Source organism: Mustela nivalis (genome assembly GCF_964662115.1).
Source record: "Mustela nivalis genome assembly, chromosome: 2".
NCBI classification, from domain to species: Eukaryota; Metazoa; Chordata; class Mammalia; order Carnivora; family Mustelidae; genus Mustela; species Mustela nivalis.
The window spans coordinates 145,457,799-145,485,692 of record NC_139021.1 but is presented as its reverse complement, the minus strand read 5'-3'; the positions used below and the strand labels follow the sequence as shown (position 1 = coordinate 145,485,692).

The window sequence follows — 27,894 nt, the reverse complement described above, 5'->3', positions numbered from 1 at the left end:
CCCCACGACAGCGCTGCTCCCTGCCTGCCGAAGCCTGTCTTGAGTCAACGCAGGAAGGACAGACTCATCTTCTCCCTCTTAACTCCCCCGAACTAGAAAGCGTAATCAATATTTTTGAATGGAAAAGGCTTGGCTACCTATGCGCTCGTCTTCCGGGAGGAGGGAATAACGTGTGCAAAGACGCGAAGGTGGGGAAGGGGTAGACCGCGTCAGCAGCCGAGGTGTGGCAGTGGGTCCGGATGAAGGGGGCCGCCAGCGCCCGGCGCCAGGGCCGCGCCTTATCCTGTGGCAACTGTGAGTCACCCAGGGCTGGTGTCGCGTGCGTGGACACGTGCTGGAATGGGGGGGAAGACTAACTTTGCGGGAAGTCTAATCCTCCTAGGGCCCTGCGGGACGAAAAGGCCAGTCTCCGTCCCCGAACGGAAAGTCCTGAAATGTCCCAGCGGGTCCGGGTGCTCGCGAGCCGGGTCGCGCGCGCACGCACGCATACTTGCCGGGTCCCCCACTTCACCGCCACGTGCACCGCCCCGTGCGTCCCTGCTCCTCCTCCGGGGGCGTTTCGTGGGCGGGGCTGCCCCGGCGGCCGCGCGGAACGCTCTCCAGTCCAGCCTGCCGGGCGTGGCTGGTCGGAACGCGTCCCAGCCTTCCCGGTCGTGCCCGGTGACTCATCGCCGGGTGGGGCCGGCGCACAAACACCCCGCGGTGGGGGGGAACGGAAATCCCACTCCTGCGACTCCTTGTTGTCCTCGAAGGCGCCCAGCCCTGGGATGCCTTGGTTCTCCCAGCCTCCAGGAGCAGGTCTCAGGGAGAGGTTCCCGAAGCCCCAGCCCTTGGAGTCCCTCGCCCCCCACCCTGAGCTGAGCCCCTCGAGCATCTAGGGACCCAACATCCCCTTCCAGGAGGGGCGGGGTTCCCGAAGGTGGGGGAACGGTTTGAGAATGGGGCATGGGGTGGCTCCTGAAGAGAACCAGAGGCACAGATATGTCGTTGAATTTCGGATAAGGGAGCGTCTGCATTTGCTGTTGAGACCATGGGAAAAGAATTCTCGGACAGTCTGCCTGGGTTTCCCAATTTGGGATGCCAGAACTCTGGATGTCCAGGCTGGGTTTCTGGATACGGGGGCTCAGCTCTAGGCGACAGAGGACTGGGCCCAGCTTGTGGGGAGGCATGAAGTGGACACAAGGTAGGAACAAGTACTTTAATAAGGCAGCAGGCCAAGGGCCTGCCAGAGCTGAGAGCCTGGAAGGAGGCATAAATGTTTCCATGCTGTTATTTCATGAAGCCTAATTTTTTCCCAAAACCTGAGAAAGTCTCGGAGGCCTGGTTAGCAGTCTTGTCGATAGTTTCCTGGGTGGTCTTGGCCACCTGGTCCATGGCTGGGGAAGGAAAAAAGAAAGCAGATGAGGGCGAGGCCCTGGGAACCAGAGCCCTGTAGGATTAGCCTGGATCTCCATGTCCCAGGAAGCAGTGTGGGCAGAGGGGCTCGGAAGGAGAGGATATCTCTGGGTGAGGGCTGAATGGGGAGGGGGGGGGTGTGCGGGGGCTGCCCACCCTCCTGCCCACCAGCACACCAGACCTTTCTGCCCTGCTTCTGTGGCCTGATCCACCACTTGCTGGGCCGATGCTCCTGCCGCAGTCACTGAAACAGAGAGATGTGGCCTTTAGCCCATATTGAGACACTGCTGACCACAGGGACCCCACCGTTGCTACTCCTCCACCCCGGCCCCGATCTGTCCTTTGGAGTAGTCTGTCTGTCCTACAGGCCCAAGGGAAGTGAAGTCTTTTGACTAAGACCAGCCACCCAGCTAGGCAAGGAGCCCTTTCCATGCCTCTAGGGTGTTCTTAGTTATTTATAACTCTAGGCTCCTCCCCTCTGGTCTGCTTCTCTTCCCAACTCCAGGACTGCAGAGAAAATATCCCAACAGAGGCTGGAGCTGGCATCTGGTCTTCTGCTGCTCCTGGGCATGGCCCAAGAAGAACCATGTCCCCCTTTCACGATGTCTCCTCCAGAAGCCTGGCCAAGATGCCTGATTTCCCACCTGGAGTGCACGGGAGTCTACTTTTGCAAGAGGCCCTCTCACCGCGTCTTCCCTCCTGTGCCTCACCCTCTCCTGTGCCTCACCTCGTCACAAGCAGTGATGCTAGTAGTGCCTCCGTGGGCAGGCAACTTAAGGCATTAGGAAATGGAAGTCCAGAGAGGAGGTGACACTTCCAAGGTCAGGCCATGTCCTCTGGGCCAGAGTTTGTGCCCATGGTGAACACGGCTTCCAGGACCTCAAATGGGTCCCACCTGCTGGGTGATCTGACATCCTTGCTGCTGAACAGGAAAGAACCTGCTTTACTCAGACCCTGGGCCAGGGAGGTGTAACGGGGTCAGGCAGGCCCTGGGTCTGTGGCTCACAAAGCACCCCCCTTCCTGTCCCCCTTGGGGCCTTATATGACAGAACCAGTCAGGGCCACAGAGAATGAGCCTTTGCACCCAACTTACAGATGGGGAAAGTGAGGCCCAGAAGGAAGGATCCTATAGATAGGCTTCCTGGTAGCATTTTAATTTCAGGGGAACAACCGTGGGAGTTCCCTGGGGCACTGGTGATGGAGGGAGTTAGTGTTAGTTTTGTCTGTTGAGTGGGATATGTGCAGGACAGACTGGGAGCCAGAGTCCCGAGGGAGGCTGCCCTGGGACTGGAAGAGCTGCAGCTGGTGGGCCCAGGGGTCTCCTCACATTCTCTAGCCCCAGTCTACCCTACCCCACCCCAGCTGCATAACCTCAGGTCCGAGGAGAAAAGAACTGGAGGCAGAGAAACAAGGCTGGGACCTGCCCTGTGGGGAGAGAGTGGGGAGTTCCTCTGGGTGAGAACTTGGAAACGATTATTTTTCCTGTGTGGGGGCGGGGGAAGTAAAGGGGCGCAAAACAATGGGGGCGGGGGGGGGGGGAAGCCGCCTCCACCATCCCATCCGGTCCAGTGCTCCTCTGAGACCCCAGCAGGCAGAGGTGGATTTCGGGGTGCGCGGCGGGCTTTTTCCATGGACCTCTACCCTCCCCTAAGGACTGAGGTGGGGCCGCTCGGGATCGGGGTGGGGCCGGTCCCCGCCATTCAGCCTCCTCATATTGGCCCCTGGCAATGCCCAAATCGGACCACGAACCCTCGGGCACCGCTGTTCCCCCATCTGCCTCAAGGCTTCATCCCCTGGGCTGAGCGGGGTGGGCGTCGGCCCCGTCCCTGCATCTCAGAGGAGGGCTCTCCCCAGCCGGAACCGCCCACCGACTTGATGCGCGACCCAGGGCTTCTGCCTCCGCTGCATGTGCCCCGGGTCGCGCGCTGTCCTCACCCGCTTCCTGGGCCGCCCCCTGCACTTGCTGCTTCAGGTCCTGCAAGCCCTTGCTGGCCATGGCTGCGGGGGGTCTGCGAGGTCGTCTAAGGTAGCGGCAGCGATGTTAAATCTTGTTCACCTTGCGGCGACCCGAGAGCGGGCTCTGGTTTTTAAGGCGCCCCAGGGCCGGCCCGCCCTCCGCGGGGCGGGGAAGGTGGGGCGCGGGGCGTTTCCCGGCAGACAAGCTCCAGAGACCGACCCAGCCCTGCTCCAGGCTCCACCAACCCGAGAGCACATCCCGTCCTCGGGCCGGTGGCGATGAGAAGGCGGCCGTCCCCACCAGGGTCTGAACAGGGAAGAGGGGCTGCAGAGGGATTGGGTCGGGGTCCAGAGATGGGCCGGAATAGAAGGGGAGCGCCTGACCCCCTTCAACAACTTCATGAAATTGGTGTTATCAGCAGTTTATAGGAAGAAACTGAGATACAGAGGGCGCATTTGGTCTCACCCAGACTTGAATGGCCAGGGCTCGAATCTGCGACAGTGGACTGCAAACTCTAAGACCCCAACAACCACCAAGCTGGCTGTCCCCACACACTGGCCAGGACATTGCAGACTGCTGCCACTGGGACCAGGCAGGCACAGAGGGAAGAGACTCAGGGAGCAAGCAGCCCAAGGTGGAGGGGGAACAACGGAAAGAGGTACTGTGTGTGCCCAGCCCAGGCAAGGAGATGGCTTCCTTAGGTGACCAAAGCCCTCCGAGTGGGCCGGAGGCAAGGTTCAGAGAGGGCAGGGAATCTCCGCAGGCCACACAGCAAAGAAGGGAGTGGCTGAGCCTCAGATCAATGAGGTCACCTTTCCCAGGATGGGGTGCACACTGGATGTGGTGATGACCCAGGGGCACTGGGAGTGGGGTTAGAGGCCCACGCACCAGTGGTGGAGCCACGAATCCCGAGAACAGCAAAATAACCCAAAAGGCATGCGCCCCTGGCATTCAAGTGTGCTGGTCGGGCCTCCACCCTGGTTCCACTCCAGAGCCAACCTGTGGAGCTTAGAGGCCACCATCGTGCTGGGCTTGTGCATCTTGGTGTGGCTGCTGGACTCTCTAGTGCTTGCTTTCCGGGGTGGTGTGGGAGTCTTCCATATTCTGGAGCCCTGGGAAGACCCTGCATACCCAGGTCCCCTCGGCTGGCCCATGCCCAGCCCCTAATGTTTTAGGGAGGAGGTAGCTGTGGGGAGAGGCTGGGGGGTAAACCGTGGAGTGTCAGCCACCGAGTGGACTGTCTGGAAGCGGGCTCGATCACGCACAATGAGAATGGATTAATGGAGGTGAGGTCAACCCCGGGCAAGTAGGAGGACAGGCACTGAGTTCAGATGGGGGGAGGGGACACCAATGACAGAGGAACCAAGCGGCCACCACGCCCTCTCCTCCTGGCCTTAAGCCCAGCCAAGCCCAGAGCACAAAGGTGTGGCAGGAGCTGCCTTCTCACTGCCTAGGGAACCCCGCGGAGCCCAGCTTTGCCCATGTCTTCCTGAATTCCCACTAGTAGCACCAGGCCTTTTAGCCACAAAGATCTTTTCACCACAGCAGTTAGCTCATGGCTGGCTGTTAATGCTCTTTGGTGTAGGTCCCAGTGGACGAGAATAAGACAGGGAGGCAGCAGCCTCTGTGGGAGGCACAGCCGGGCCCAAGCCAGTGATGATAGGGGCAGCTGAGTGTCTTTCAAGTAGCAGGCACTGCAGTCGGACTCCCCGGGCCAAGTCCATCTCTCTGAGCCCTAGTGCCCCATCCTTGATGGGTGGATGGGGGAAACAGAATCTCCTCACAGGGCTCTTGTGAAGGTTCAGTGGGCTGAAGGCTGCCCCACATTCAGCAGAGGCCCCTCAACAAGGGGGCATTCTCAGGTAAGGAGAGGGATCCAGAGAGCGGTTGTTCCTCTAGGGAACCCAGGCGCAACTGCAGGAGCCCAGAGCACATAAGAGAGGGTCTATATTTTTTTAATGTGGGCTTCATGCTCATCGTGGATTTCAACACAGGGCTTGAACTGATGACCATGAGATTAAGACCTGAGCTGAGATCAAGAGCTAACCAGCTGAGCTACCCAAGCACCCCTATAGGGTTTGGAAGGCTGCGAGCAATACAGGTGCCATCCAGTGGGAACAGGCTTCCTGGATAGGGTGAACCTAGATGTTTGGCATTTGACCCCAAGAACAGGCCCTGAGTATGTGTCTAGGGTGGGAGTCAAGCAGCAGGGACCCTTCCAGATTCCTTTGGCAGAGGCAGAGAGCACTGGGAGGCTGGTGACGCACGGTGCACAGGGCCTGGGTCTAGGTGTCCTCCTTCCCCTGTCACCTTATGGGACTCCCTCCTCCTCTCTGTCTCTCAAAGGCCAAGCTCTCAGACACACCCAGGCCCCGGGTGGACTGCTCCTAGGCGTGCATAGGCCTGCTTTGTGCATGCATCTGGGTCCAGGAGCATTAACACCCCTGACTGCCCTGAACCTCCTCTAGAACTTTCACTCCTCCCATGGTAGGATTTGGGAGTCTGCGGGACCAGCAGCCTCCTGCTCCTTTCCCACCTCCTCAGCAGTGGATGCCCATGGCCAGCAGACTGGGCTACAACGCTGCTCAGCCCACAGGGCTGGCCTTGACCCCTACTTCCCACCACTGAGGCAGGATGGGAAAGGGGTGATCTCGGTAGTGTCTGAATTCGGGGGTGGACTCAAGCTCTAGCTCTGACACCTGGGGTTGGAGGCTTGGGGCAAGTCACTTAGATGCTCTGAGCCCAAACTGTCTGGGTGCCATAGGGGAAGGAACCTCCCCATCGCCTCTGAACAAGGCCCCAGGACATGATGCCAATAGCCCTTCATGTAGGACACCTGCCAACCTGGTCCGCAGGTTATTTTGAAACAGGGCCACGAAGTCTAGGGTCCTGCAGCAGAGTGTGGTCATTAACTGGGTGGCTCTGGAGCCAGGCGACTTTGGCTTCTGCCCAGTCCCAGAGGTTCCTTGCTCTGTGCCCTTGGGCAAGTTATTTAACCTCTCCATTCTTCAGTTCCTTAGGGAAACTGGGATCATACCAAGAGCTTGTTCTGAGGATTAAATTAGGTAAAGTGCTCAGGCCTGGGAGGAGTTCATTTTTACTACTTTTAAAGGGTGGAGGCTCACTCTCCTGCTTTTCAGCTGTCATCTTTTCTAATGATACCTGACAGGACTTCTGGCAAAGGAAGGAAAAGCCCAGCTCCAAGCTGGTGGGAGCTTGAAGCCAGCTGGGGCCAGGCAGGAGGAACCATGGGGTCATGTCTTTTTGCACTGGGAGACTCAAAGAGGACTTGCTATGGGCCTGGACGTCACATCTTTAAGGGTTACCCTCAGTTCCAGGGAGGGCTGTGAGGTTGTCTGGGGGAGCCCAAAGCGCTCCATGTTAAAAGACAACGGTGTGGGCTCCCTGAAGGCGGTGCCTATGCTCAGAAGGTTCCTAAAATGCCCAGGGTACCTGGCCCCAGACCTGCTTCCCAGGCCCACCAGCAGACTGGCCTGGCTTCTCTGTTCCCAGATGAGGCAGCACAGAGTAGAAGCATGGGCACGTATGGCCAGGGGTGAGGACTAGAGTTTTATTTGGAATCATTAAAAACAAAATTTCACAGCAGCATCTGTGGGTTCAGAAGGACCAGGGGGTGGAGGCTGTGAGGGAGGGAGGGAGGGAGGTGAAGGCATCAGAGGCAGCTTAGGAGGACAGGCCTGTGGGTGGCCAGGTGTGGGCGTGGGAACATGAGCAACCCGGGTCACGCTCTGCGCTGGGCACCCCGCGTGCCTGGAGGGGGTGGGGTGCAAGGCAGAGGGCTCCTCCTCGGGGTCTCCGTGGCGGACTGGCATCCCTCTAGTCTCCTCCACTCTTGGCCTGGGAGAGAGTGCCCCTCACACACAACCCCAGCTCCACGCCCAGCAGCCCCCCACTCAACCCCCACACCCCCAGTGCGGTGGGGCTGGGAGTCATCTCTGGCCCTCCACCCTGAGGGAATCATTCATGAGGGAACCTCCCACTTACGCTGAGGGGGCTGCAGAAGGTCAAGGGGGCTGTCCTGAGGGATCTGGGGACCCTGGGAGGGAAGCAGGCTTGCCCAGTGTCCTCCGGGAGCCCAGCACTTACCTCCTCAGCCACTTCCTCTTCCCCTGTGGCTGCCTTGTCCTCCTGCGGGGCGGCTGGTTGCTCCAGGTCCTCCTGGGAGGGAGCAAAGGGGGACCCAAGGGATGTGGGACCGTGTGGAGTGTGCAGAGGCTCCAGCTGCTCTGCAGCCAGGGCTCATCCACCTGGCCTCAGAGATGAGCAGAAGCCCTCAACAGCTTGCTGTGCATGGAGGTCAGGAGATGAAGGAAGTGTGAGGACCAGTCAGACCATGGCAGTGACAGAGCCTTGTGTAAAGACCCACAGTGGGGGCTCTGTCCGAGAATGCTGAGGCCTTCTGGGGGCACCAAGTCTCCTGGAGCCCAGCTTTACATGCCCCCCCCCCCCCCCCGCTGCCAAGCTAAAGCAGAGTCTCTGGGCTGTCCTTGGTTGGGCCTCTGCATTGAGGAGGACTGGGTGGGGGGGGCAGGGTGGTGCAGTGGGGTGGGGGAGGGCTGTGGCCCTGAAACCTGAGGCCTGACCTACCCTCAGTGTCCCCAAATCACATGATCATACACCCTTGTCTGACTTAGTTCCCAAGTAACCCCAGGAGGAGGGATATGCCATCGTTGTTCATACAGCAACCTCCAGGCCAGGGAGGCCAAGTATCCAGCTCAAGGCCTCAGAGCTTAAAGCAATGGGACTTTTGAGATCAGTTTGGGCTTGCTCCAGGCCCATCCTTCTACAAGCAGCATCTTTCTCTCTGCCTGCCTTCTGGATGGCCTCTGGGCTGAAGCTGGTGTGGTTGGGCCAACAGGGGTTATACAATCCTCCCCACTTCCTGTCTCCTCCTCCCTTATCCCCAGCCAGACACTTGCCTAAGGTGGCAGCTATGGGCAAAACCAGGCTGGGTGATCAGCCAGGATCCCGGTCCTAGCACCTACCTTTAGAGGATCCTGCCATGTCCGTGCTACCACTGGGACATCCTTGATAGACTGGGGCACCAAACTGGTCAGCAAGAGTTGGGGCAGGCCTTTCAAGCAAAGGGTAGGCAGCTCCCTGCCTAGTCCTGCTGCCCCAAGGTGGGTAGACGAGGCCCGCAGAAGGAAAGGGCTGTCGGACAGGCAGTGTCACATCCTTCTATGGTTCACTGGAGGGGCAGTTGTGACTGGTTTTTAGGTGACACCAGGAAATGTCTTTCTTGGGGCAGCCACCCATACCCTAAGACCTGGGTGGCTCCCTAGGCTCACCGGCCCTTCTTCAAAGCCAAAAAGAAGGGCCCAGGCTCCTTCTCAGAGACGCAGTAGCAGCCTGGCCCTACCCCAGGGCCTCTTTTGCTGGGAGGGAGGGGCCTGGTGTCTCCCAGAGCACCTGTGGGTCCTGCCCAGATGATGATAATGATGGAGTCACCTGTCTCTGTTGGGTGCTCAGCATGATCCGGGAGTAACGGGTTCACGTGGGGCAAGCTCCCTGCAGAATTATACATTGTCACAGCAAATCGGGCACTCCCACCTCCTCCCGTGTCACGGATGAGGTAGTGGAGGTCCCCAGGGGTTGAGTAGCTTCCCAAGGTCACACAGCTAGCCAGGGCAGAGCTGGGAGTGAGGACAGGGAGCAGTTGCCTACTCCAAGGACATGGGGACCCTGTGTTGGTGCAGAAAGTGGGTGCCTGGGTGCCCCCCCCATTTCCCAAAGCAGGGATCCTCATTGCTGGGTGCCTGCACCCAGCCTGTACCTGCCCCCCATATAAACTGGGCTCTCCCCCACCCCAGCTACCTCACACTCTTAACTGCCCTGGGAACTGCGGACTGCTAGGACCAGCCCTGGGATCTTGAACACCTCACGTAACCTCTCTGGGCTTCATTTGCACACTCCATCACTGGAGATTTGGGGCCCATTAAATGAGTTAGTAAGTGTAAAATGTCTCAAGCAGAGCCTGCTCTGTGGTGGGTGCTGGGACAGCTCATCCCTGGGGCCTCCCCCTCCTGGGAGTGCCTGATTGCTCCCATGCTCTCTGCAGCCGGCCACCCAGGGGCGTGCGCGCACACACGCATACACACACACACACACACACACACACACACACACACGCACTTGCGCAAACTCAACGAAGGCGAAGGGCGCGGTCAGGACCCTCCCTGCTTCGTCACAAGGGGGCGCTGCTTCCCTGCTCCTGCTGCGAGGGGAAGGTAGCCCACTGGCCCGGCCGGGAGGCGGGCCACGTAGGCGGTGACTTCACAGCTCCAGGCCGGTGTTTGTGGCCTAGGAGGCTGCCTGTCACCACACAGGGCCCCATGGGACCCTGCTTTCACGGGTGAAATGTGGTACCTCCCAAATGCTGAGCATCAGGAAGACGTGGTTTGGAGCCTCACTTTCCAGTTGGGCCCCCAAGCTGCCCCCCCTCACGAGGGTCATTGGGAGGATCCCAGGCATTAACGGGTGTGAGAAAAATGAAGCACACACATCCTGAGCCTCTAAGTCTCTGCTTCCTTATATGTCATGAGGCACTGATGCCTCCTCACCAGCCAGCCTCTCTGGGACCCCATCTCACCTTTCGAACCACTCCGGAGGTGACGGCAATGTTCTCTGCCTCCTCCACCGTCTTGATGGCCACCGTGTTGACACTGGTGACCACGGCTTCGCTCACAGCGTTGGCCTGCTCCTTGGTCTTCTCAGCCACTGCAAGAGGACTCCAACTAGCCTTTGTCCTCCTGCCCCTGCCCCTATGGGCCTGGCCTGCCCAAGTCAGGCTGAGCAGCCCCTTTCTCAGAGCGCTCAAAACTCTGGTTCCACTAGAAGCGCCGGGCTGCCCCTTTCTCTGACTCTGGGGAGCTCTGATGCTGATGGGGAAATCAGGAGGCCCACCCTGGGTCTAGCCTCAGGGTCTGGAGGGCTTGGAGCTTTAGCACCAGTTGCAGTCCCTGGAGGTCCCAGCCCCCATGTCCCCTGGTCCTGGGCTCCTCACCTGAGGTCACACTCTGCACAACATTCTCCTTGGTCTTAGCTCCTGTGGAGGAAATGGAGGCGTCAGCCTACTCCTCCTGGTGTTGCAGGGGTGGGGAGTGGGGATGGGGGGTAGTGAGAGCAAATACAGAACAGCTGGACAAGCCGTGAGGTCAGCAGGGGGTTAGGATGGTGTCCGGGGGCCAGCAGTCCCTTCAAAGGCTGCTTCCGGCTGTGTCTGAAGGAAGGGAATGGATGGGAAGTGGACAGGACAGGGCTGAGAGAGACCATAGGGTCCGGACCCGCGTGGGTGTGGCCGGGGCCTCGGAAGTAGCAACAGGACAGAGCTGAGTCACCAGCTTCTGAGGGGGCTGAGGGGGGTGGGGCTGCACAGGATACTGGGGCTCATGCTCCTCTCCCCTGCCCCCCACTAGGAACAGGGTGGGGATCTAGGATATGGCTGATGAGCACCTGCCCACTCATCCCACAGAGGCTGTAGGCTCAGCCTAGCTTCTCATCTGAGTCCAGGGGTGCTGGGCTGGGGGACACTGGGTTGCATCTGTGCACGTGCACATGTGTGTATGTGCACAAACAGGTGTGTTTGCCCCAGACATACTGGGGTCCTGAGGAGGTCAAAGCACATAATGGGGGGCTGGGGAAGGATGGGGGTGCTCCAGGGCCTGGAGACCCTGAGTCAACAGCCAGGTCCTCACCCCACCCAAAATGCCTCCCTGGAGCTGGGGGATAAGGTTGGCCCCCAGAAACTGGGCATCCCTGCCTCCAGCCTCCCGGCTGCTGCACCCTGCCACGCCCTGCTTTGCCCACACTCACCCACATACATGACCCCCTCCTTGGTCTTCTCGGCCGCTTCTGTCACCCCTTGCTTGGTCTTCTCCACGGCGCCCACCACACCCTCCTTGGCGATGGAGAAGCCCTTCTTGAAGACGTCCATGGTGGTGGGCAGGGCAGGGAGGTCGATTCTTGCAGAGAGCTGTGGCTGGGGCTGGCGAGAATGCTGCTGCAGCCACCGTCCCCGCCGCCTCTTATTGACGCCCATGAAATATTGATGATGCGGCTGCTGGCTGCTGGGAGCTCAGCCAGCGGGGCGGGGAGGGAGGGGGGAGGGGACCCGCCCTCACCTTCCCCCAGGGCGGGGCAGCTGGGTCCAGCTCTCCCCGAGCTCAGTTGCTCAGCCCTCTCCTCCTGCCCCCTGCCCTCCAGGGAGGGGGGCTGCAGGGAACTGGACTCGTCCTTATCCATCACTGCCCCGTATTCATCCACTGCCCCGTCCACCCGCAGTGGCAGCAATGGCTGGGGGCTCTCAGGCCTGGGGCTATTGTGTCTGATCCATCTGGGACAGAACCGGTCAGGCAGGGGAGGCACCTTTGCTACCAGTGTCCCAGGTAGAGCAGGGGTCAGAGCCACGCAGGCCTGTCAGGCAGCAGTGGCCAACCTCCCAGACCAGCCTGGGCTGCCTGGTGACTCACCAGCCCCATGGATGCCCCCATCCCCGGGCTCCAGGAAGGGCAGCCGGGGAGCTGGGTCAGAGGAGCGCACAGAGGGTTCCCCAGTGCCCCAGGGACCCTAGGACAGCTCCTCTCTCTCTCTGAGCCTCCCCCAACCTGCTGGCTCCCACAGCCCCAGGGTGAAAGGTGCTGAGTCGGCATGCAGTGCCCCCTCGCTTCCTGGCCACCAGCACGGATGGGCAGCAGGTTCCCTGAGACTGACCCGGCCACTTCCTGCAGCCTCACTTCCACGCTTGGGCTCTTCTAGCTCCCACAGGGTCGTGTGTGGTGGGGCTGCCTTCCTGCATGTCCCACACCTCCAGTGTCCCTGACCTAAGTCCTTTTGAGGCACAGGAACCAGCCTGAGTTGGCTGCCTCTGTGGGGGAAGGTGGTGGGGGGTGGCGATTGGAGTGGGAGGGCCGGACAAGGCTCACCCGGTGGGCCGGCCCAGGCCACTTCCTCTCTTTGTTGTCCCTGTGCTCTCTTTTCCTTCTGAGACTTAACTTGAAGACGACGTCACCCTCACCAGCAGTCTGTGGAGTCACTTGCTGCGGCTCAGCCTGCCCCACTGCGAAGATGATCCTCACACTGCTGCTTGGCCTCGGGGGACCCCTGGGCTGGGGGCTGCTGGGGGCCTCAGCCCAGGCCCCAGGTAGTGGGTTCTCGGATCTACACAATCCAAGGCCACCTGAGGTCTGGGGGGCAGAGGCTGAGGACACCGGCAGGGATCCCAGCAGACGGTAAGGAAGACCTCCACCTTGGGGGAAGTCATGTAAAGGATCTGAGTCCTGGCTCAGCTAGAACAGGGTTTCTCAGGACCTCAGTCACCCATCTGTGACATGACCTCATTGTCTACCTGCTGGGCCAGCAGTGAGGCTGATTGAGGTGCCCGGTGCCAGGCTCCTTTCAAAAGACCACTGCCAGGCAGCCTGGACTGGACACCCCGGGAAGTTTCCTGCCTGGGCTGTGGCAGGGACTGGACCTGGAGATTGGGCAGGAGCATTTCTTGCCACCAACCACTTAGTTGGGGTGATGAGGGGCAGTAGTTCCAGAAGTTCTCAGTTGGCTTGGCACTGGCTCCTGTTCTCTGAAGTAAGTAAACTCTGACATTTGAGCCTAGGTGAGGCGAGGCTGGCATAAGTCAGAGAAGACAGATGCTCTGGGGACTGGGTTTTTATCTGACTGTCCCGGGAATGGTGTGGGTCCTCAGGCTGGCCCTGAGGGACAGGAAGTGAGCAGACAGGCTGCTGAACAAGGAGGAGACCGTGGCATCTGTGGAGCCATGCTTTAGTGCCCCTCTGGAAATGGGTACGATGGTCTTGGTACCAAACCAGGACACCATTTTCCAGCTTTTTCCAGCTATTTGTCCAAACCTGGGGCCCCCTGCCAATAAGATGCTAGGCCTGCGGTTTCCTCCTCCAGGTCCTCCACGGTCAAGAGCAGCAGGTCCTTTACTGGATTTGTCTTGGGCTAGTCCTCTTGCCAAGGGTTAGCTCAGCGAATCCTCCCAACAGTGGCAGAGGCTCAGAGAGCCTAAGCCGCTGCCACAAGATCACACAGCTGAGGAGATCTAGAACCACGATCTAAGTCTGAGACAGAGCTCATGCTCTGGTCCCTGAGCCCTCAGAGGCAGCCCCAACCCTCAGATATGCCTCATATGCCTATGGAGCCCCCGATCACACACACACACACACCAGGCTTGGGGAGGGTGTTTATATGGATCTGGAGGGTGAGAGAGGGCAACTTACACCCACCCAGAGTCTTCCATTTGGCTCTCTGAGATTCACTATCACGATGGCTTGCAGAATGACTCTGCCTGGGACAGTTCTATACAGTTCTGACGCTTCAAGGTGAATGTGTTTGTTGGACACTTTCCCAGAAGCAGATTTGCCCACGGAGAGGAAAGAAAAAGCAAGTGTAGGCCGAGTCTCGGTGAGGTCTGACAAGCGGGGCCGAGGGCCCCATCTCTGCCCCACCAGCAGGCCTCCTCGGCCCTGGGTGGTGCGGTTGATTTTCAGTGGGGGACACCACCCACCCAACTCTGATTTCAGGTCCAAGAACCAAGCCTCCCTTCCCCCAAGCCACTAGCTCCATGCCCCTTTCTTTGGGCTGCCTACTTCCTTTTGCTAAAAGGAGGCTCAGGGTTCCAGATGGATCGGAAGAAGGTAGGAGACATTCCTCTTTTTCCACACCCCCTTGGCTATGGGGAGGGACTCGTGGGCTGCCCCATGGAGCTCACACATCAATTCCCTGGGGGGTCCCAGTGTGTGCAGAGCACATGCAGGTGTACATACAAGGGCGCTCCAGCCCAGGAATGCTCAGGTCCCAGGGGAACCTAGGGGTTTCCAGCAGGCCTGCTGGGCCTCCTTCCCACGACCCAGAAGTTGTGGTCCCCACAGGCCCAGCTCAGGTTGTCAAGGCCTCCGGAGGGGCTGGTGTGAAAGGAAGGAAATTCTGCTCAGTTCCTTGGGCTGATTGCTTCCCGTGCTCTGTGAAGGGAGAGGCGGAAATGCCGCTCCAGCCTCCCTCCTGCAACAGGGGGAAGGGGAGGTGGGGCCCCGCAGTATCAGGGATAAGCCCCATGGACCCTCAGCCCCTCACTGCCAGAACCAGGCCTCCCAGCCTGCATTTGCCCCACACACCTGTCTCTGGCAGGCCCTGGGAGGCCCTGGACATGGGCCCAGATGCGACTCTTTGCAAGGTGAAGTTGGAACAGAACAATTTGGTGCCAGATGCCTGGTCCCAGGGTGGAGGTGGGAACTGGCTGGTGCTTCCCATGGCTCTGGGACCCCCAGCTCCATGTGTATTTGGACTCCGTGAGGAAGAGGCTCTTTTGATGCTCCCTAGTTTTGGTGGGAGTGGGATGGAACAGGAGTCTGGGCTGTGGGCTCCTCTGAGCCAGCACGTGCTCCCCCTGCAGGACGGAGCCTGTGATGGGGACCAAGCTGAGCCCTGGGCAAGGTGCCCCGTCTTCACATTGCGGTGACAGCTCTCTCCACGCTGTGAGGCTCAGAGGGATGGGGACACCACCCAGCTCCTAAGTGACAGGTCAGAGCATTCACTGGGCTGCAAATCTCAGGTGCCTGCTGGCCTGTCTCCCCTGAGTTGGGTGGTAGTGGTAGGAGAGGGAGCTCCCGGCCGTCTCCCGGCCCTGCCCACCAGCATCAGCTTTTTCTGGCCCGCCTGCCAGCAACGTCTGTGATTTGTTGCAGCTGAGCGCTCCTGGCCCAGAGGAGTTACACACATGGCTGGAGATCACTCAGGAGCCGGGCGGAACCCAGGCCACAGGTCACGGCCATGGCAGCACTTCCTGCACCAGCTCCCGCTCTCAGAAGCCCAGGGCCCTGGGCAAACTCAGGGACACCCCCCCCCCCGCCCACTCTGGACACTGAGTGGGCCTCAGGCTCCTCTGCCAAAGTCCCTTTCCAGCTCAAAGACAAAGCTCTGCAAAATTCTCCCCTGCAGTGGTCATATTCAAGGCCGCATTCAAAGTCTCAGAAAGCAAGGATGCCAAGAACACGCTCTCCTTCTCCAGGAATTGGAAGGGGTGGACAGAGGTGGGCTTCATTGGCATTGAAGTGTCCCAGTGGACAGTGGCAGCAGCACATCCATCATTCAGGAGGCTCCAGCAAACAGCCCTTTCCCTGATAGAAGCTGGCTCAGCCTCCCCCACAGCCCCTCCCTCAGTCCCAAGGGAGAGGCCAGAAGTGGGAATCTTCTCCACATTTCCAGGACTGGGGAAGGGGAAGGGCCTTGTTCAAGGTCACCCTGAATCCAGGAAGGGGAACAGGAGGGGAGGGGCCCAGGTTTCTGAGCTTCCATTAAAAGCTCCAGAGGAGTCAGCAGACACTCTCCTGACTGGGGCAAAGCCTCAGGTGGGGGCCATGTCAGAGGTCCAGGGCAGCCCAAACCCAGCTGGAGGATCCCCACACTCATTTCTAGGCTGGCGCAGGAGAGGAGGGTGCAAAGAGCGCGGAGTGAGAACAATGGGCACTTCGGCGAGCCGGGCTGGGGGTTCAGGCTCGGAGGACTAGCAGTGCAGCTGCCAGGAGCTGGAGGAAACCAAAGCAAAGGTCAGGAATGTTCCCAGGGCTTCTGGGCCAGCGGCCTGTACTATGCCAAGGGGACACGGCTGCCAAGGGAGGGGGAGCATGGGCAGGGAGAGCAGTTGGAGCCTGAGGTTTGGGCAGGTCAAGAGAGAAAGTTCCTGGGCAGGAAGGGTGGGCGGTACTGTTTCCGGTTCCAGGAGCTCGAGGTGGAAAGTCCCAGTCACTGCCTGGCAGTCTGGACCAGACCCAGCTCGCCTGGGCATAGGGCTTCTGGACCCTCCGCAGCAGTTCAGAGGATGAGCAATGAACAGAACTTTGCTTTGAGGGGGTGTTTCTCAATGTCCACTACTGGCATTTGGAACTGGCTAATTCTTGGCTGTGGGGGTGCCGGGCCATGCTGTGTGCATTGTGACGTGTTCCGCAGCTTCCTTGGTCTCTGCCCACTAGATGCCAAGTTCATGGACGTCTTCCCCATGGAGGAAGTCCATTTGCCCCCCCCCCACCCTGAGAACCACCAGTTTAGAGAAACACTTTTCTCCAGGCCCAAGACAATGTTCCAGCATTTCCAGGGGGCCCAGGGTGGGAGTGGGGTGGATGCCGGAGTTTCTGGTTCTGGAATAGTCTGTGCAGGTGGCTGTCTCACCCGTGGTCCCTAAACTCTGGGCCCAGCACTTTCACCATCACTCTTTCTGTGTTGAGCGAACATTCTTTGCCTAAAATCAGAGCCAACTCCATGGGCATGTGACCTGAGCGGTCACACAGGGCGCGCCCACAGAAGGGCCCCACACTTGGTTTAATCTCTATTGTTATCCTGCATTTTCATTTTGCACTGGACACTACAAATTATGTAGTCAGTCTCGTGTAAAGTATTTACTCTCTATCCCTTTACCGAAAAACTATGCCGACCCTCTAGGTTAGAGTCAAACCCTCTGCAATGTTGGCTCAGACAGTCAGAAGCCCCTTCGCCCACTGGTCCCCAAAGGCAATGACTTTTAACTCTTTAGGTGAATCTTTTGGCATTTACCTCTGCGTCTCTAACTAACATGTTTATATTGCTGCTTCTTGGGAAGTAGCATTATCTTTGGTTCAGCTCTCATTTCCACTTCGTGCCCCAATCCCAGCACGCATGCACAGGCAGGCAAGAAGACGTGCACGAGCATACATGTGCGCACGCGCACTGCCCCTCTGCCATCCTCCCATACTATCACTTTGAGTATTTACATTTATACGACTATGTGTGCTACTCAAAGTGGAGACTTGAAAAAAACTATGAATCCTTCCCCATGCCCCCCCCCCACATTTCATATTTTTGGTCTTCCCTGGAAAACAACTGTGTTCATTTTCTTTGTTCCTCATGTCTCTGTCACTACTCAATCACGAATTCTTGGCCACTTGTCCACACCTGCACTCCCCTTTTATCCATGTCAGGTGCTTGACCACCTGTGTCTTCTCAGCGATACTGCTCTCAGAGTTCCAGCTGTGCTCCAGTCTGGACACTTGCCCCACATCCACTGCCCATCGCAGTGGGACTCCCCCTCTCCAATCCCCTCTGGAACTCCTCCTGTCTCCTGAGGCCATGCTTTCCTCGTTCTTGGTTTTCTGGCTCATGTTGGTGGATGACCTCTGGCATGATGGTGCTCTGTCCTGGGCTGTGACTTAGGATGACCCACAGAGCTTGAAAATGCTGATGCTCAGACCACAGTCCCAGAGATGCTTGCTTCACTGACCCAGAGTGGAGCTCAGAGGCTCTTCTTATAAAGTGCTACACAGTGGTTTTGATGAGAAGATTTGATGGCAAGATTGCAAACCACTGTTCAAGTAGTTTTCTGATGAGGGGTCCGACAGGTGGGGGGGCAAGGTTTTGAAACCTGATTTATTGAAAATGTCTTTATTCTGTGCTCTTCACTTTGATAGATAATTAGGCTGGGTATAGGATTCTAAATTGGAAATATTTTCCTCTATTTTTTTAAAGGTTTTATTTATTTATTTGAGAAAGAGAGTATGTGTGAGCCAGGGGAGGGGCAGAGCAAGAAGGAGAGGGACAAGCAGACTCCACGCAGAGCATGGAGCCCAATTCAGGGCTTGATCTCATGCTGAGATCATGACCTGAGCTGAAACCAAGAGTCAGACTCTTGGTTTAACTGAGTTAACTGACCGAGTTAACTGACTGAGCCACCCAGATACCCATTCTTCACTGTGTCCTAGTTTCCAGTGTTCCTGTCGAGGAGTTCAAGGCCATTCTAAGTGCTGATGTGTGTGTGTGTGTGTGTGTGTGTGTGTGTGTGTGTGTGTGTGTGTGTGTCTTGATTTTTCTCTCTAGAAATTATAGAATTATCTTCATTTCCAGGGTTCTAAAATTTCATAATGACCTTGAGTTTATTTTCATATTATGAGCCCTTTGAATCTGAAGGTTCAAGCCCTTCACTTCTGTAATATTTGCTTGATTTTTTTTTTTTTTTAATCAATGATTTCCTTGCTCTGTTCTCTTTCTGGAACTCCTATTGTTTGGATGTTGGAATTCCAGGATCTGTTTTTCTAATCTTTCCCCTCCAGGTTTCTCTTTCTCTCTTTGCTCTTTTAGGAAAATTTATTTAACTTCACCCTCTAACATTTCTATTAAATCTCTTTTGCATTTCTATTGTTATAGTTTTAATTTCCAAGTGTCCTTTTTGTTCTCTGAATATTCTTCTATTTGTTAAAAAATATTTTATTTATTTGACAGAGAGAGAGAGAGAGATCACAAGTAGGCAGAGAAGCAGGCAGAGAGAGAGGGAGGAAGCAGGCTCCCTGCTGAGGGGCTCCCTGCTACGGGGCTCAATCCCAGGACCCTGAGATCATGACCTGAGCTGAAGGCAGAGGCTTTAACCCACTGAGCCACCCAGGCGCCCCTGTTCTTCTATTTTTAAAATAGCTTCCTGTTCTTTCTTGGATGCAGTAACTTCTCTTATAGATCTGGGATTATTAACACAAATTTGAGGGACTTCTCTTCTTTGCATAGTATTGGTTTTGTCCAAGTTGATTTTTTTTTTTTCCAATTGCTTGTTTTTGACCTCCCTCTTTTGTACTACAGATTTTACTCAGGAGTCATCTTGGACATCTGCCCACTCGAGAGTAGACAGACTAAGAAGCTGGTTGGAATCTGGGTGTGTGGATGGGGCTTTCTGACTTGTTTTTTCATAATATGAAAATATGCTGGGCTATTTTACTGGGGGAGCCCCTGATGTTATTTTTTAGGTCTTTCCTCTTGAGTGCGGTCGTTCTCCTGATGAGCTTTTTCAGTCTGCTGCCAAAACTGGTCATCAGGCTTTGGAGAGCCAAGTAGGAAATCAGGCTGGGGGAAAAGGGGGCTCAGCTTTCAAAACAGATATGATCACTCAATCTCCCTCAGTAACCCCCCCCCCATCCCTGTGTGCCTGGTGACCCCAGGACAGAGACCAGCTCCAGAGAATAAAATCCCAGCCCAATAGCCACTCCATCTCCAAGGCCCCTAAACACGGCCTCCTAATACCTGACAAGTGTGGCCATTCCTCTCCACACCCACCACCATCACCCACGGAACCTGCCAGCGTCTTCCATCTAGATCCCTGACACACTTACCTATACCTTGCCATTTCTTGTCCTTTCTGTACCCAAGAACCAGGGTGGCTCTGTCATGTCACTTCCTTGCTCAAACCCCCTCCCCCACAACTTGCCCTGCTTTCAGAACACGGTCCAGCTCTTTGTCTGGCATCAGGCCTCCACAACCTGGCTTATCCTTACCTCTCTAACCCAATCCCTGCATTTCAGTGGGCCATACACCTCCGTCACAGCTCCTGGCACCAAATTATCACCTCCTTCTGAAAGTCTCCCCAGGTCCTAGCACCTTCCACACCCTTTGAGATGGCCTGCTTTTCCTGGGGACCCTGGAGGGAAGATCTGTTCCTTCATATTGTCCCTGAGTGCTCCTGAGCGTTAGCCCAGCACCCAGCACCCAAGAGATGCTGAGCTGAGCTGAGCCATGGAGGTCACTGCCACTTGTAACTCTGGAGAGTTCCATTCTCAGAGCCAATTACCCAGCAAAGGACCCTCTGACCTATTCTGCTGAGCCCATCAAGCCTGCCACTGAACCAGCGAGCTGGGGCTGTGCCAGCCATGAGCACCCCTGCTCCTGGGGATTTCTGCAACCACATGCACTGGTATAGGGCAGAGGTGGGAGAGGTTACCTCTTGAGTGTTCAGGATGCTGGCTGTGATCCCCAAACCACCCTGTAGGACCTTTACCAGAGAAGGGACTTCTCAGCTCGGCTGCTTTCTTCCACACTGCTGGAAGGTCCATTTCCTTAATGGCCATAATGGGAAGTGGCCAGGGAGCAGGTGCCATCCCTGCAGCCTGGTCCGCAGTGAGGAAAGGCGTGAGTGGTGATGGGGCAGGCTAGCAGTGTTCGGTGAGACTTGTCAGGACCCAGACCCTTGATACTCATCCACTCACCTGGAGATTATTGGCTAATCTCCATCTGAGCAATGGGGGAGGGGGGCCTCCCTAAGTGCCTCATGCAAGATCACACAGCCAGAGTGTGAAACATTCGAACCCAGGACCCTCCAGCCCCAGCAGTACTATCCTGCTTTAGCTGGCACTGAGAGGAACAGTGAGAGCCTTCCCTGGCTCTGTGGTGATTTTGCTGTGTGAATTCCGGGGTGCTCCTCAGCCTCTCTGGGCTGATCCCTGTTTGAGGGGCTTCGTGGAAGGCAGTGGAGCAGGAGTCCTTGCAGGCGGTTTTGTGGAGCTCTAGTCCTGGAGTCAGGGATCAATAATGCAGAGTGCTCCCCTCTCAGGCTAATGGACTCCAGAATCCCCGGCACTGGGTGGTGCAGGGAGGCGGGGCGGGGGGGGCACCAACACACAGCTGACCTCCAGGAGGGGTCCTATGGGACTAGGGTGTGGCTCAGCAGCCCTCTCCTCTGGCTTGTTCTTCCAGGAACTGGTGCCCTTACCAGAAGTCCCGGCTGGTCACCTTTGTAGCTACTTGCAAAACAGAGAAATTCCTCGTCCACTCACAGCAGCCATGCCCTCAGGGGACTCCGGACTGCCAGAAGATCAAAGTCATGTGAGTGGGGACAGGATGGGGCAAGGCAGACCATCCAACTGAGGCCGATGCTGGCTTACCCTGGAGTCACTGAGGTGGCCCCTTTCTCTCCAGGTATCGTGTGGCACACAAGCCAGTCTACCAGGTCAAGCAGAAGGTTCTGGCCTCTGTGGCCTGGAGGTGCTGCCCAGGCTTTGCAGGCCCTGACTGCCAGCATCATGGTAGGGCTCCCTGGGGCTCCCTCCCCTCTAACCTCTGACCCCAGAGGTCAGGCCATTCCTCTGACTTGTGGGGTCAACATCTGTTGCCTCCTCTCTGCAGATCCCACAGCAATCCCTGAGCCTGAAGATCTAGGTGATGGCCTCCAGGAGCCTTGGGATGGGCCAGTCGGCTTTGAACCTGGTATGCTGCTTCCCCGGAAGGTGCAGGAAGGGCAGGCAGGCAGAAAGAATCCAGGTGCCCAGGTCCCTTCTCCTCTGTTAGGGGGGTGCCATTTTGGGAAAACTCTGTGCCCAGAGTCAGCAGGGGCCCTTCTGTGGCTCTGTATCAGCCTACCCCTACACCAAGGAGGCAAGAGTCACAGGATCCTCCATTACTACCTGCTGGCTAAGCCCACACACTGTTTCCCTTGACTCCGTTTTCTGGGAAAGACAGCTTCATCTCGCATCTTCCCTGCTCCTTAAATGGCACAAGATCTCATGGCCTGGAAGAAGGTTTCCCACATGCTTCCTACCAACGTCAGGAAGTCATACTACCCTTGGTCTAGAGTCAGCACAGAACCTAAGAGAACCATTGAGGAGGGCTTTCAAGGCTGGGCCACATCTGGGAAGGTGAATGAGTTTCATCACGTGAACTCCTACCTTTTGACAAGGGCTGCCTCGAATGATGAGAGGCCAAGTCCACACAGCCAAAGAGGAAAATGTGCCGTGATTGATTAGTCATGTCTACCGTAAGTGCTAGATTGAGGGTGGGGGCTTATGTACCATGCATTTCCCCTTCCGGAGCTAAAGGCTGCTAAGCTCCTGCTCAGAGGACATCAGCACACACCTCCTTGATATTTCCAACTGAACCTGGGAATCTCTTTCTCTGTACCTCCTGATCTGCCCAGGCCTGGGGAGTTAGACCTCAACTCGTATCTCTCATGTGTCTTCAGACCAGCCAGCTGCAGAACTCCGCAGCACTGTGGAGCGGCAGGAACATCTGCTGGGAGATGTCCAGAATGATATTCATCAGGTGAAAGACGGCCTCTCAGGCCTTTGGAAGGCCCTGGCAAGCAACCTCACAGCTGCCACGATCGAGGCAAATCAGACAGAGCCTGGTGAGTGGCAGGTTCCAGGAGAGCCTGCTTATATCCAAGGGGATGAGAGGAAGGCCCTTATCTCAGAGGGCCACCCCTAACCCCACCACCCAGTCCTTGCCCGGGGAGGGGTGTCTGCTCCTGCAGAGCTTGTGTAAGAGCGTGTATCTGTTGCAGAGGTGCCTGGCAGATCCTTGGAGCAAGTACTACTGCCCCACCTGAACGCCTTCCTGCAGGAGCATTTCAGCCCTATTTGGAGGAGCCTTAATCAAAGCCTGCAAGGCCTCTCTCAAGCTATGAGAAACCTGTCTCTTGATGTGGAGGCCAACCAACAGGCTATCAAGGGGGTCCGGGAGAGCACGGTAGCCAGGGCTGACTTCCAGGAGCTGGGTACCAAATTCGAGAGCAAGGTCCAGGAGAATGCCCAGAAAGTGGGGCAGCTGCGGCAGGATGTGGAGGAACGCATGCACGCCCAGCACCTCTCCCTGCAGCAGTCCCTCTCCCAGGTCGAGGCAGATGTGGACACCAAGCTGAAAAGGTGCCTCAAGGCCCTGGAGCCCATGGGGGCCAACGGCAGCCTGGTCCCAGCAGCAGCAGGGGCAGGGGCCAGGCCAGAGCCCGAGAGCCTGCAGGCCAGGTTAGGCCAGCTGCAGAGGAACCTGTCGGCGCTGCATGTGGCAGCTGGCCGCAGGGAGGAGGAGTTACAGAGCACCCTGGCCGACATGAGGGCCACCCTGGCACAGCACGTGGATGAGATCAAGGAGCTATACTCAGAGTCTGACGAGACCTTCGATCAGATCAGCAAGGTGGAGCGGCAGCTGGAGGAGCTGCAGGTGAACCACACGGCGCTGCGCGAGCTGCGCGTGATCCTGATGGAGAAGTCACTGATCATGGAGGAGAACAAGGAGGAGATCGAGCGGCAGCTCCTAGAGCTCAACCTCACCCTCCAGCACCTGCAGGGCGGCCACGCCGACCTCATCAAGTACGTCAAGGACTGCAACTGCCAGAAGCTCTACTTCGACCTGGACGTCATCCGCGAGGGCCAGCGGGACACCACGCGCGCCTTGGAGGAGGCGCAGGTGAGCCTGGACGAGCGGCACGAGCGCGACGGCTCGTCGCTGCAGGCCCTGAGCGGCACGGTGGCTACGCTGTCGCAGGCGGTGGACGCGCAGCGGGCGGAGGGCGAGCGGGCGCGGGCGGACGGGGCGAGGCTGCGGAGCCAGATGCGGGCGCTGGCCGGCGAGGCGAGCGCGCTGCGGACGGCGCACGGGGAGATGCGGGCCGAGGTGGGCCAGCTGCACAGCTACTTCACAGCCCTGCTGGACGACGCGCTGCGTCACGAGGCCGTACTGGCTGCCCTTTTTGGGGAGGAGGTGATGGAGCAGATGGCGGAGGAGGCGCCTGACCCGCTGCCTCTGAGCTACGAGCAGATCCGCGCCAGCCTGCTGGACGCAGCCACCGGGCTGCAGGAGCAGGCGCTTGCCTGGGACGCGCTGGCCGCGCGGGTGGCGGCGGTGGAGCGGGAGGCAGGGGCCGGCGGGCCCACCCCGGCGGGGCTGGCGCGGGAGCTGGAGCGCCTGGACTCCGACCTGCAGCGGATGGGCCGGTGCTGCGAGGCTTCGGGGGCCTCCTCCCTCAACAGCTCCCTCGAGGGCCTCCACGAGGCACTGGCCACCGCCCAGCGCGACTGGGAGCAGCACCGGCGCCTCTTCCATGGCCTCTTCGGAAACTTCCAAGGGCTTGTGGCTTCCAACATTAGCCTGGATCTGGGGAAGCTGCAGACCATGCTGAGCAGGAAAGGGAAGAAACAGAAGGGTCTGGAAGCTCCCCGGAGGAGGGACAGGAAGCAAGCTGAGACTTGGGCGGATGAGCCTGTCCAGGGACCGGTGCTTGGGAAGGCAGGTGAGTTCCCCAGCGGAGGCCATGGGGGTGGGGGGTGGGGTGGGGGTGAGGGTCTGGGTCGGGGGTCAGCTGGGTGAGTCTGGGAGGACAGGGCTATCTGCAAGCATTCTCTTCCCCTCCGAGAAGGCAGAAGGCAAGGTGAAAGAGAACGGGGTGACCAAGGGTCAGGACTACTCAGGCCCAGCTTTGCTCTGATCCCCCTTGCTTATCCCTTGCTTATACCTGAAATGTAAGCAAATGTCAGTGTGCAGGCAGAGGCCCACCATGAGATGTTTGAGGCTCGGGACACACCCCGGCTGCCATTGCGCCTGCAGAGCTGCGGAGGAAAGCCTCCCTTTCCTGCAGGCCGCAGCCTCCAGTCCCTCCATCTCAGCTCTTCCTCTCCACCCTACTTCACCCCCTGTGTCTTTAATCAGCTCCCCTGTATACAGTATGTGAACGGGGGCTGGTGTCATTGGCCTTGGGGAGGACCCCACAAGAGGGGAATCCAGGGGAAGACCTTGGGCCCTGAAGGGAGCTCTCTGTGCTGACATAGTTGACCCCTCTTGCTGCTCCACGCCAGGTCCCTGCAGTGCCTGTCTTGGGCTTTGCCATGTTGAGTCGTCTTAACATGGGAGAACCACTACCTCCATCAAAGGGTTGCTATGAAGACTAACAGATACATTTACCAAGTACCTGTCACAAGCTACTAACATTTAGTAGAAACCAGTCAGTGCTTTCCCATTTCCCCAGCATTTTCAGGGCCGAGGCTCTGTCTGTCTGCACTAACTCTTCCATCTTTTTTCCTTCTGCGAGTGATGCAAGGCCCCTACTGCCTGATGGTTTAGGTATCTGAGTGGACCACTGCAGTGTTTTGTTATTTCAAAAAAAATTTCCCCTTAAAAATAAAAATTCCCGCTGATTTGTCTTGTAGAAGGGCCATAGGTCTTGAATTTGTGCCCTGCAGGGTGGCGCACTCTCAGGTAACCTGCTAGCAAATCAGTGAAGCGCAGCGTTTGGGCCTTCTGAGGGGCCGGTGGGCTGGTCTGGTAGGGTCTGCCTGGAAAGCCAGGCTCGGAGCTGCGGGCAGGCGGGAGGCAACCGGTGGAGAGAGAGCCAAGTACCGGCAGAGGGCGCGCTGGGCGGGCATCCCTTGGGCTGGACGAGCGCCCCACCTCCTGGCTGCTGGGGGAACTGCAGAGCCAGCCGCCGGCCTTGGACAGGACACACTCTTACTACAAATGGGAAAGCTATTCAACACTCCAGTTCTCAGAAAAATCTTCCAGAACTAAAGAAGAGCAAAATTTTGACACTCACAAGTCTATTTCTGGACCGGGAGCCAAAGAGCTGGGGCTCTAGGTGGGATTAAGGCACAAATCACAATGCAAATTGCCCCTCCTTTAGGCGTTGCTTGGTTTTATCCCCTAAGAAACAGGGAGTTTGGTCTCAACCAAGGGACACAGAGAGAGAGAGAGATACAGAGAGACGCACAGAGAGTTGAGGGAGCACATGTGAAACATGACCTCATCGGTGCCAAGGCCAGGGTCATGGGCAGAACCTCCCTGGGACTCACCCTTCCCATTTTCTAGCTCTGTCCCACCCCACCCCCACCCCCACCCTGAGAGTCATGGCCAGGCAGCGGGGTTGGCTCCTTCCTCACTGTACACTCGCCATCTACATGGAAAGGCTCAGTCTGCCTCCATGCCTCCTGGTGGGCCCCCCACCTGTGTTCTCTTGGTCTTGCTTGTCCTCCTATGGCTGGCTAAAATGCTTCTGTATGTGGGAAGAACACCAGAAACCAGGAGGTCCAAGGACAGCTCCCAGTGTGGTCATTTATTATGAGCAAGCTTTCCCTTTCTGGGTTGGTTTCTCCATCCGTAACCCCAGGACTCTGTGCAACAGTTTGAAAGCATTAAGATGACTAGCTTGAAGAGCCTTCCTGTCCGGGCCCACCTGCTCTCCTCCCTCTAAGGTCCTGTGCCAGACATCCAGTAGGAAGGATCCTTCGGTGTGCTTTCATTCTCTCACCAGCGTTCGCATTATTACCTGGAGGATAGGTAGTATCTTCTTCTCTCTTGCCCTTGCGTAGCTTAAGATCACCGGTAGGTGGCAGGAGTGTGGGAGTCAGAGACCTGGGTTCCTGCCCCGCCTTGCCATGGGCAAGCCACACAGCTTTGGAGGAGTTAAGCACTCAAGACTTAAGGTTTCCTCAGAGGAGGGGCACTTACCTCCCAGGATGTTGGCAGGAAAAGGGAACAAATGAGAAAGTGCTTTTGAAAAATGTCACTCTTAGAGATGACATATTTGTATCTCCCTTCCTCTCAGTGGCCCGGGGAGTGTGGGCCAGTTGGCTCCCCCCCTCTGAGGCTGCTATCAGGAATACCTAGGTTATCTGGAAATAGTGACCTATTCCTACTGTTCATAAGGTATGAGAAAGGCAGATCTCAGGGTTTGATTTCCCATCCAGGGGAGTGAGAGACCGTCACTGAGCACTTTCCTCCTGCATTCCAGGCTCCCCTGTGGCCTTCTATGCCGGCTTTTCAGAGGGCACAGCCTCGCTGCAGACCGTGAAGTTCAACGCTACTTACATCAACATCGGCAGCAGCTACTTCCCTGAACACGGCTACTTCCGAGCCCCTGAGCGTGGAGTCTATCTGTTCGCAGTGAGCGTTGAATTTGGCCCAGGGCCAGGCACCGGGCAGCTGGTGTTTGGAGGTCACCATCAAACCCCTGTCAGTTCCACCGAGGAGCGGAGGGGTGGAAGCACGGCCACGACCTTCACTATGGCCGAGCTGCAGAAAGGCGAGAGAGTGTGGTTTGAGTTAACCCAGGGATCAATCATCAAGAGAAACCCACCGGGCACAGCATTCGGGGGATTCCTGATGTTCAAGACCTGAACGCCAGGCACAGCCCTGACCAGATGTCGTGGACTCGCCCAGCTCTCCTTGGCCTATAGCTCTGGCCAGGGTTGGTCTGGAGACCATCCAGTTGGTCTAGTTCTTCCTGGAAAACTTCTGCAAAGATGATGCAGTATATGTGGCCTTCCTCTAGATGCCCTGAGTTTGGCTATTTCTTAATGACAAGAACTGGAATGCTTCTGTCTGGGCAGGACCTGGCCCTGGGAAGCGTGAGCCTGAGCTTGGAGCGCCTCCTGACACAATATGGCGTCGTGCGCTCCAGATCCTCACCACACCCTGGGTCCTACAGCTTCTCTGGTGTGTTGCTCCTCCTGTGGTTGGAAACTTTAGACATTTCTCCCACCTCTTCTCCCTAATCTTATTCTAGAAAAGTATTCCTCCCTGGAAGGAGTATGCTTAAAATGGAGGTGACATTTTGGATACTGTTGGAAACCAGTCTCTACCCGCTCCAGGGCAGTAGGAGAAAACTGACCTATTTGGCCTCTCTTAGAAATAGGCACAAGGGCCTCGTTGAGGAAACAAAATTTTATTTCCTTCAGTTTTGGCCCTTCCTTGAATTTATCTATAACTTAATTTCACTTATTTTTTTCCTTGCCTCCGCAAGACAAAGGCCAAGACATGCCAGACAAGAACTAAAACATGTACAGCCTTCAACATGTTTACTTCCTCCCACTCGCTGATGACCATCCTTATTCTTATTAGCATCTCTCACCAGGAAGGAGGCTGAGGGAGGAAGTGAAGAATGACTGTCAGGGTTTCCCTTGGTGATGGTCAGCTCTGGAATAAAGCAGCGCCCTTCAAGTCTCTGCCTGGTTTATTTATGG

At 57.3% G+C, this 27,894-nt stretch overlaps 3 protein-coding genes across 4 annotated transcripts; 1 reads left to right on the top strand and 2 right to left on the bottom strand.

Moving 5' to 3' along the window:
• Window positions 1-1,184: 1,184 nt before the first annotated feature.
• Window positions 1,185-3,579, bottom strand: ADIRF (adipogenesis regulatory factor). The gene is made up of 3 exons (XM_082718100.1): window positions 3,331-3,579; window positions 1,577-1,639; window positions 1,185-1,376 (listed from the first exon to the last, which is right to left on the bottom strand). Exons 1-3 carry the CDS (start codon window positions 3,389-3,391, stop codon window positions 1,270-1,272), a joined length of 231 nt encoding a protein of 76 aa, XP_082574226.1. The 5' UTR covers window positions 3,392-3,579; the 3' UTR covers window positions 1,185-1,269.
• A 3,322-nt stretch (window positions 3,580-6,901) lies between these two features.
• Window positions 6,902-11,467, bottom strand: SNCG (synuclein gamma). Its single transcript, XM_082718097.1, has 5 exons — window positions 11,189-11,467; window positions 10,380-10,421; window positions 9,966-10,093; window positions 7,460-7,531; window positions 6,902-7,210 (listed from the first exon to the last, which is right to left on the bottom strand). Exons 1-5 carry the CDS (start codon window positions 11,412-11,414, stop codon window positions 7,190-7,192), a joined length of 489 nt encoding a protein of 162 aa, XP_082574223.1. The 5' UTR covers window positions 11,415-11,467; the 3' UTR covers window positions 6,902-7,189.
• Window positions 11,468-12,351: 884 nt separating this feature from the next.
• Window positions 12,352-27,871, top strand: MMRN2 (multimerin 2). 2 transcript variants are annotated; one of them, XM_082718060.1, is made up of 7 exons: window positions 12,352-12,603; window positions 20,867-20,995; window positions 21,089-21,195; window positions 21,296-21,376; window positions 22,128-22,292; window positions 22,449-24,173; window positions 26,664-27,871. In XM_082718060.1, exons 1-7 carry the CDS (start codon window positions 12,440-12,442, stop codon window positions 27,047-27,049), a joined length of 2,757 nt encoding a protein of 918 aa, XP_082574186.1. In that variant the 5' UTR covers window positions 12,352-12,439; the 3' UTR covers window positions 27,050-27,871. The 2 variants fall into 2 exon arrangements, with proteins under 2 accessions (XP_082574186.1, XP_082574187.1); XM_082718061.1 differs by having other exon boundaries at window positions 21,296-21,430.
• Window positions 27,872-27,894: the final 23 nt, after the last annotated feature.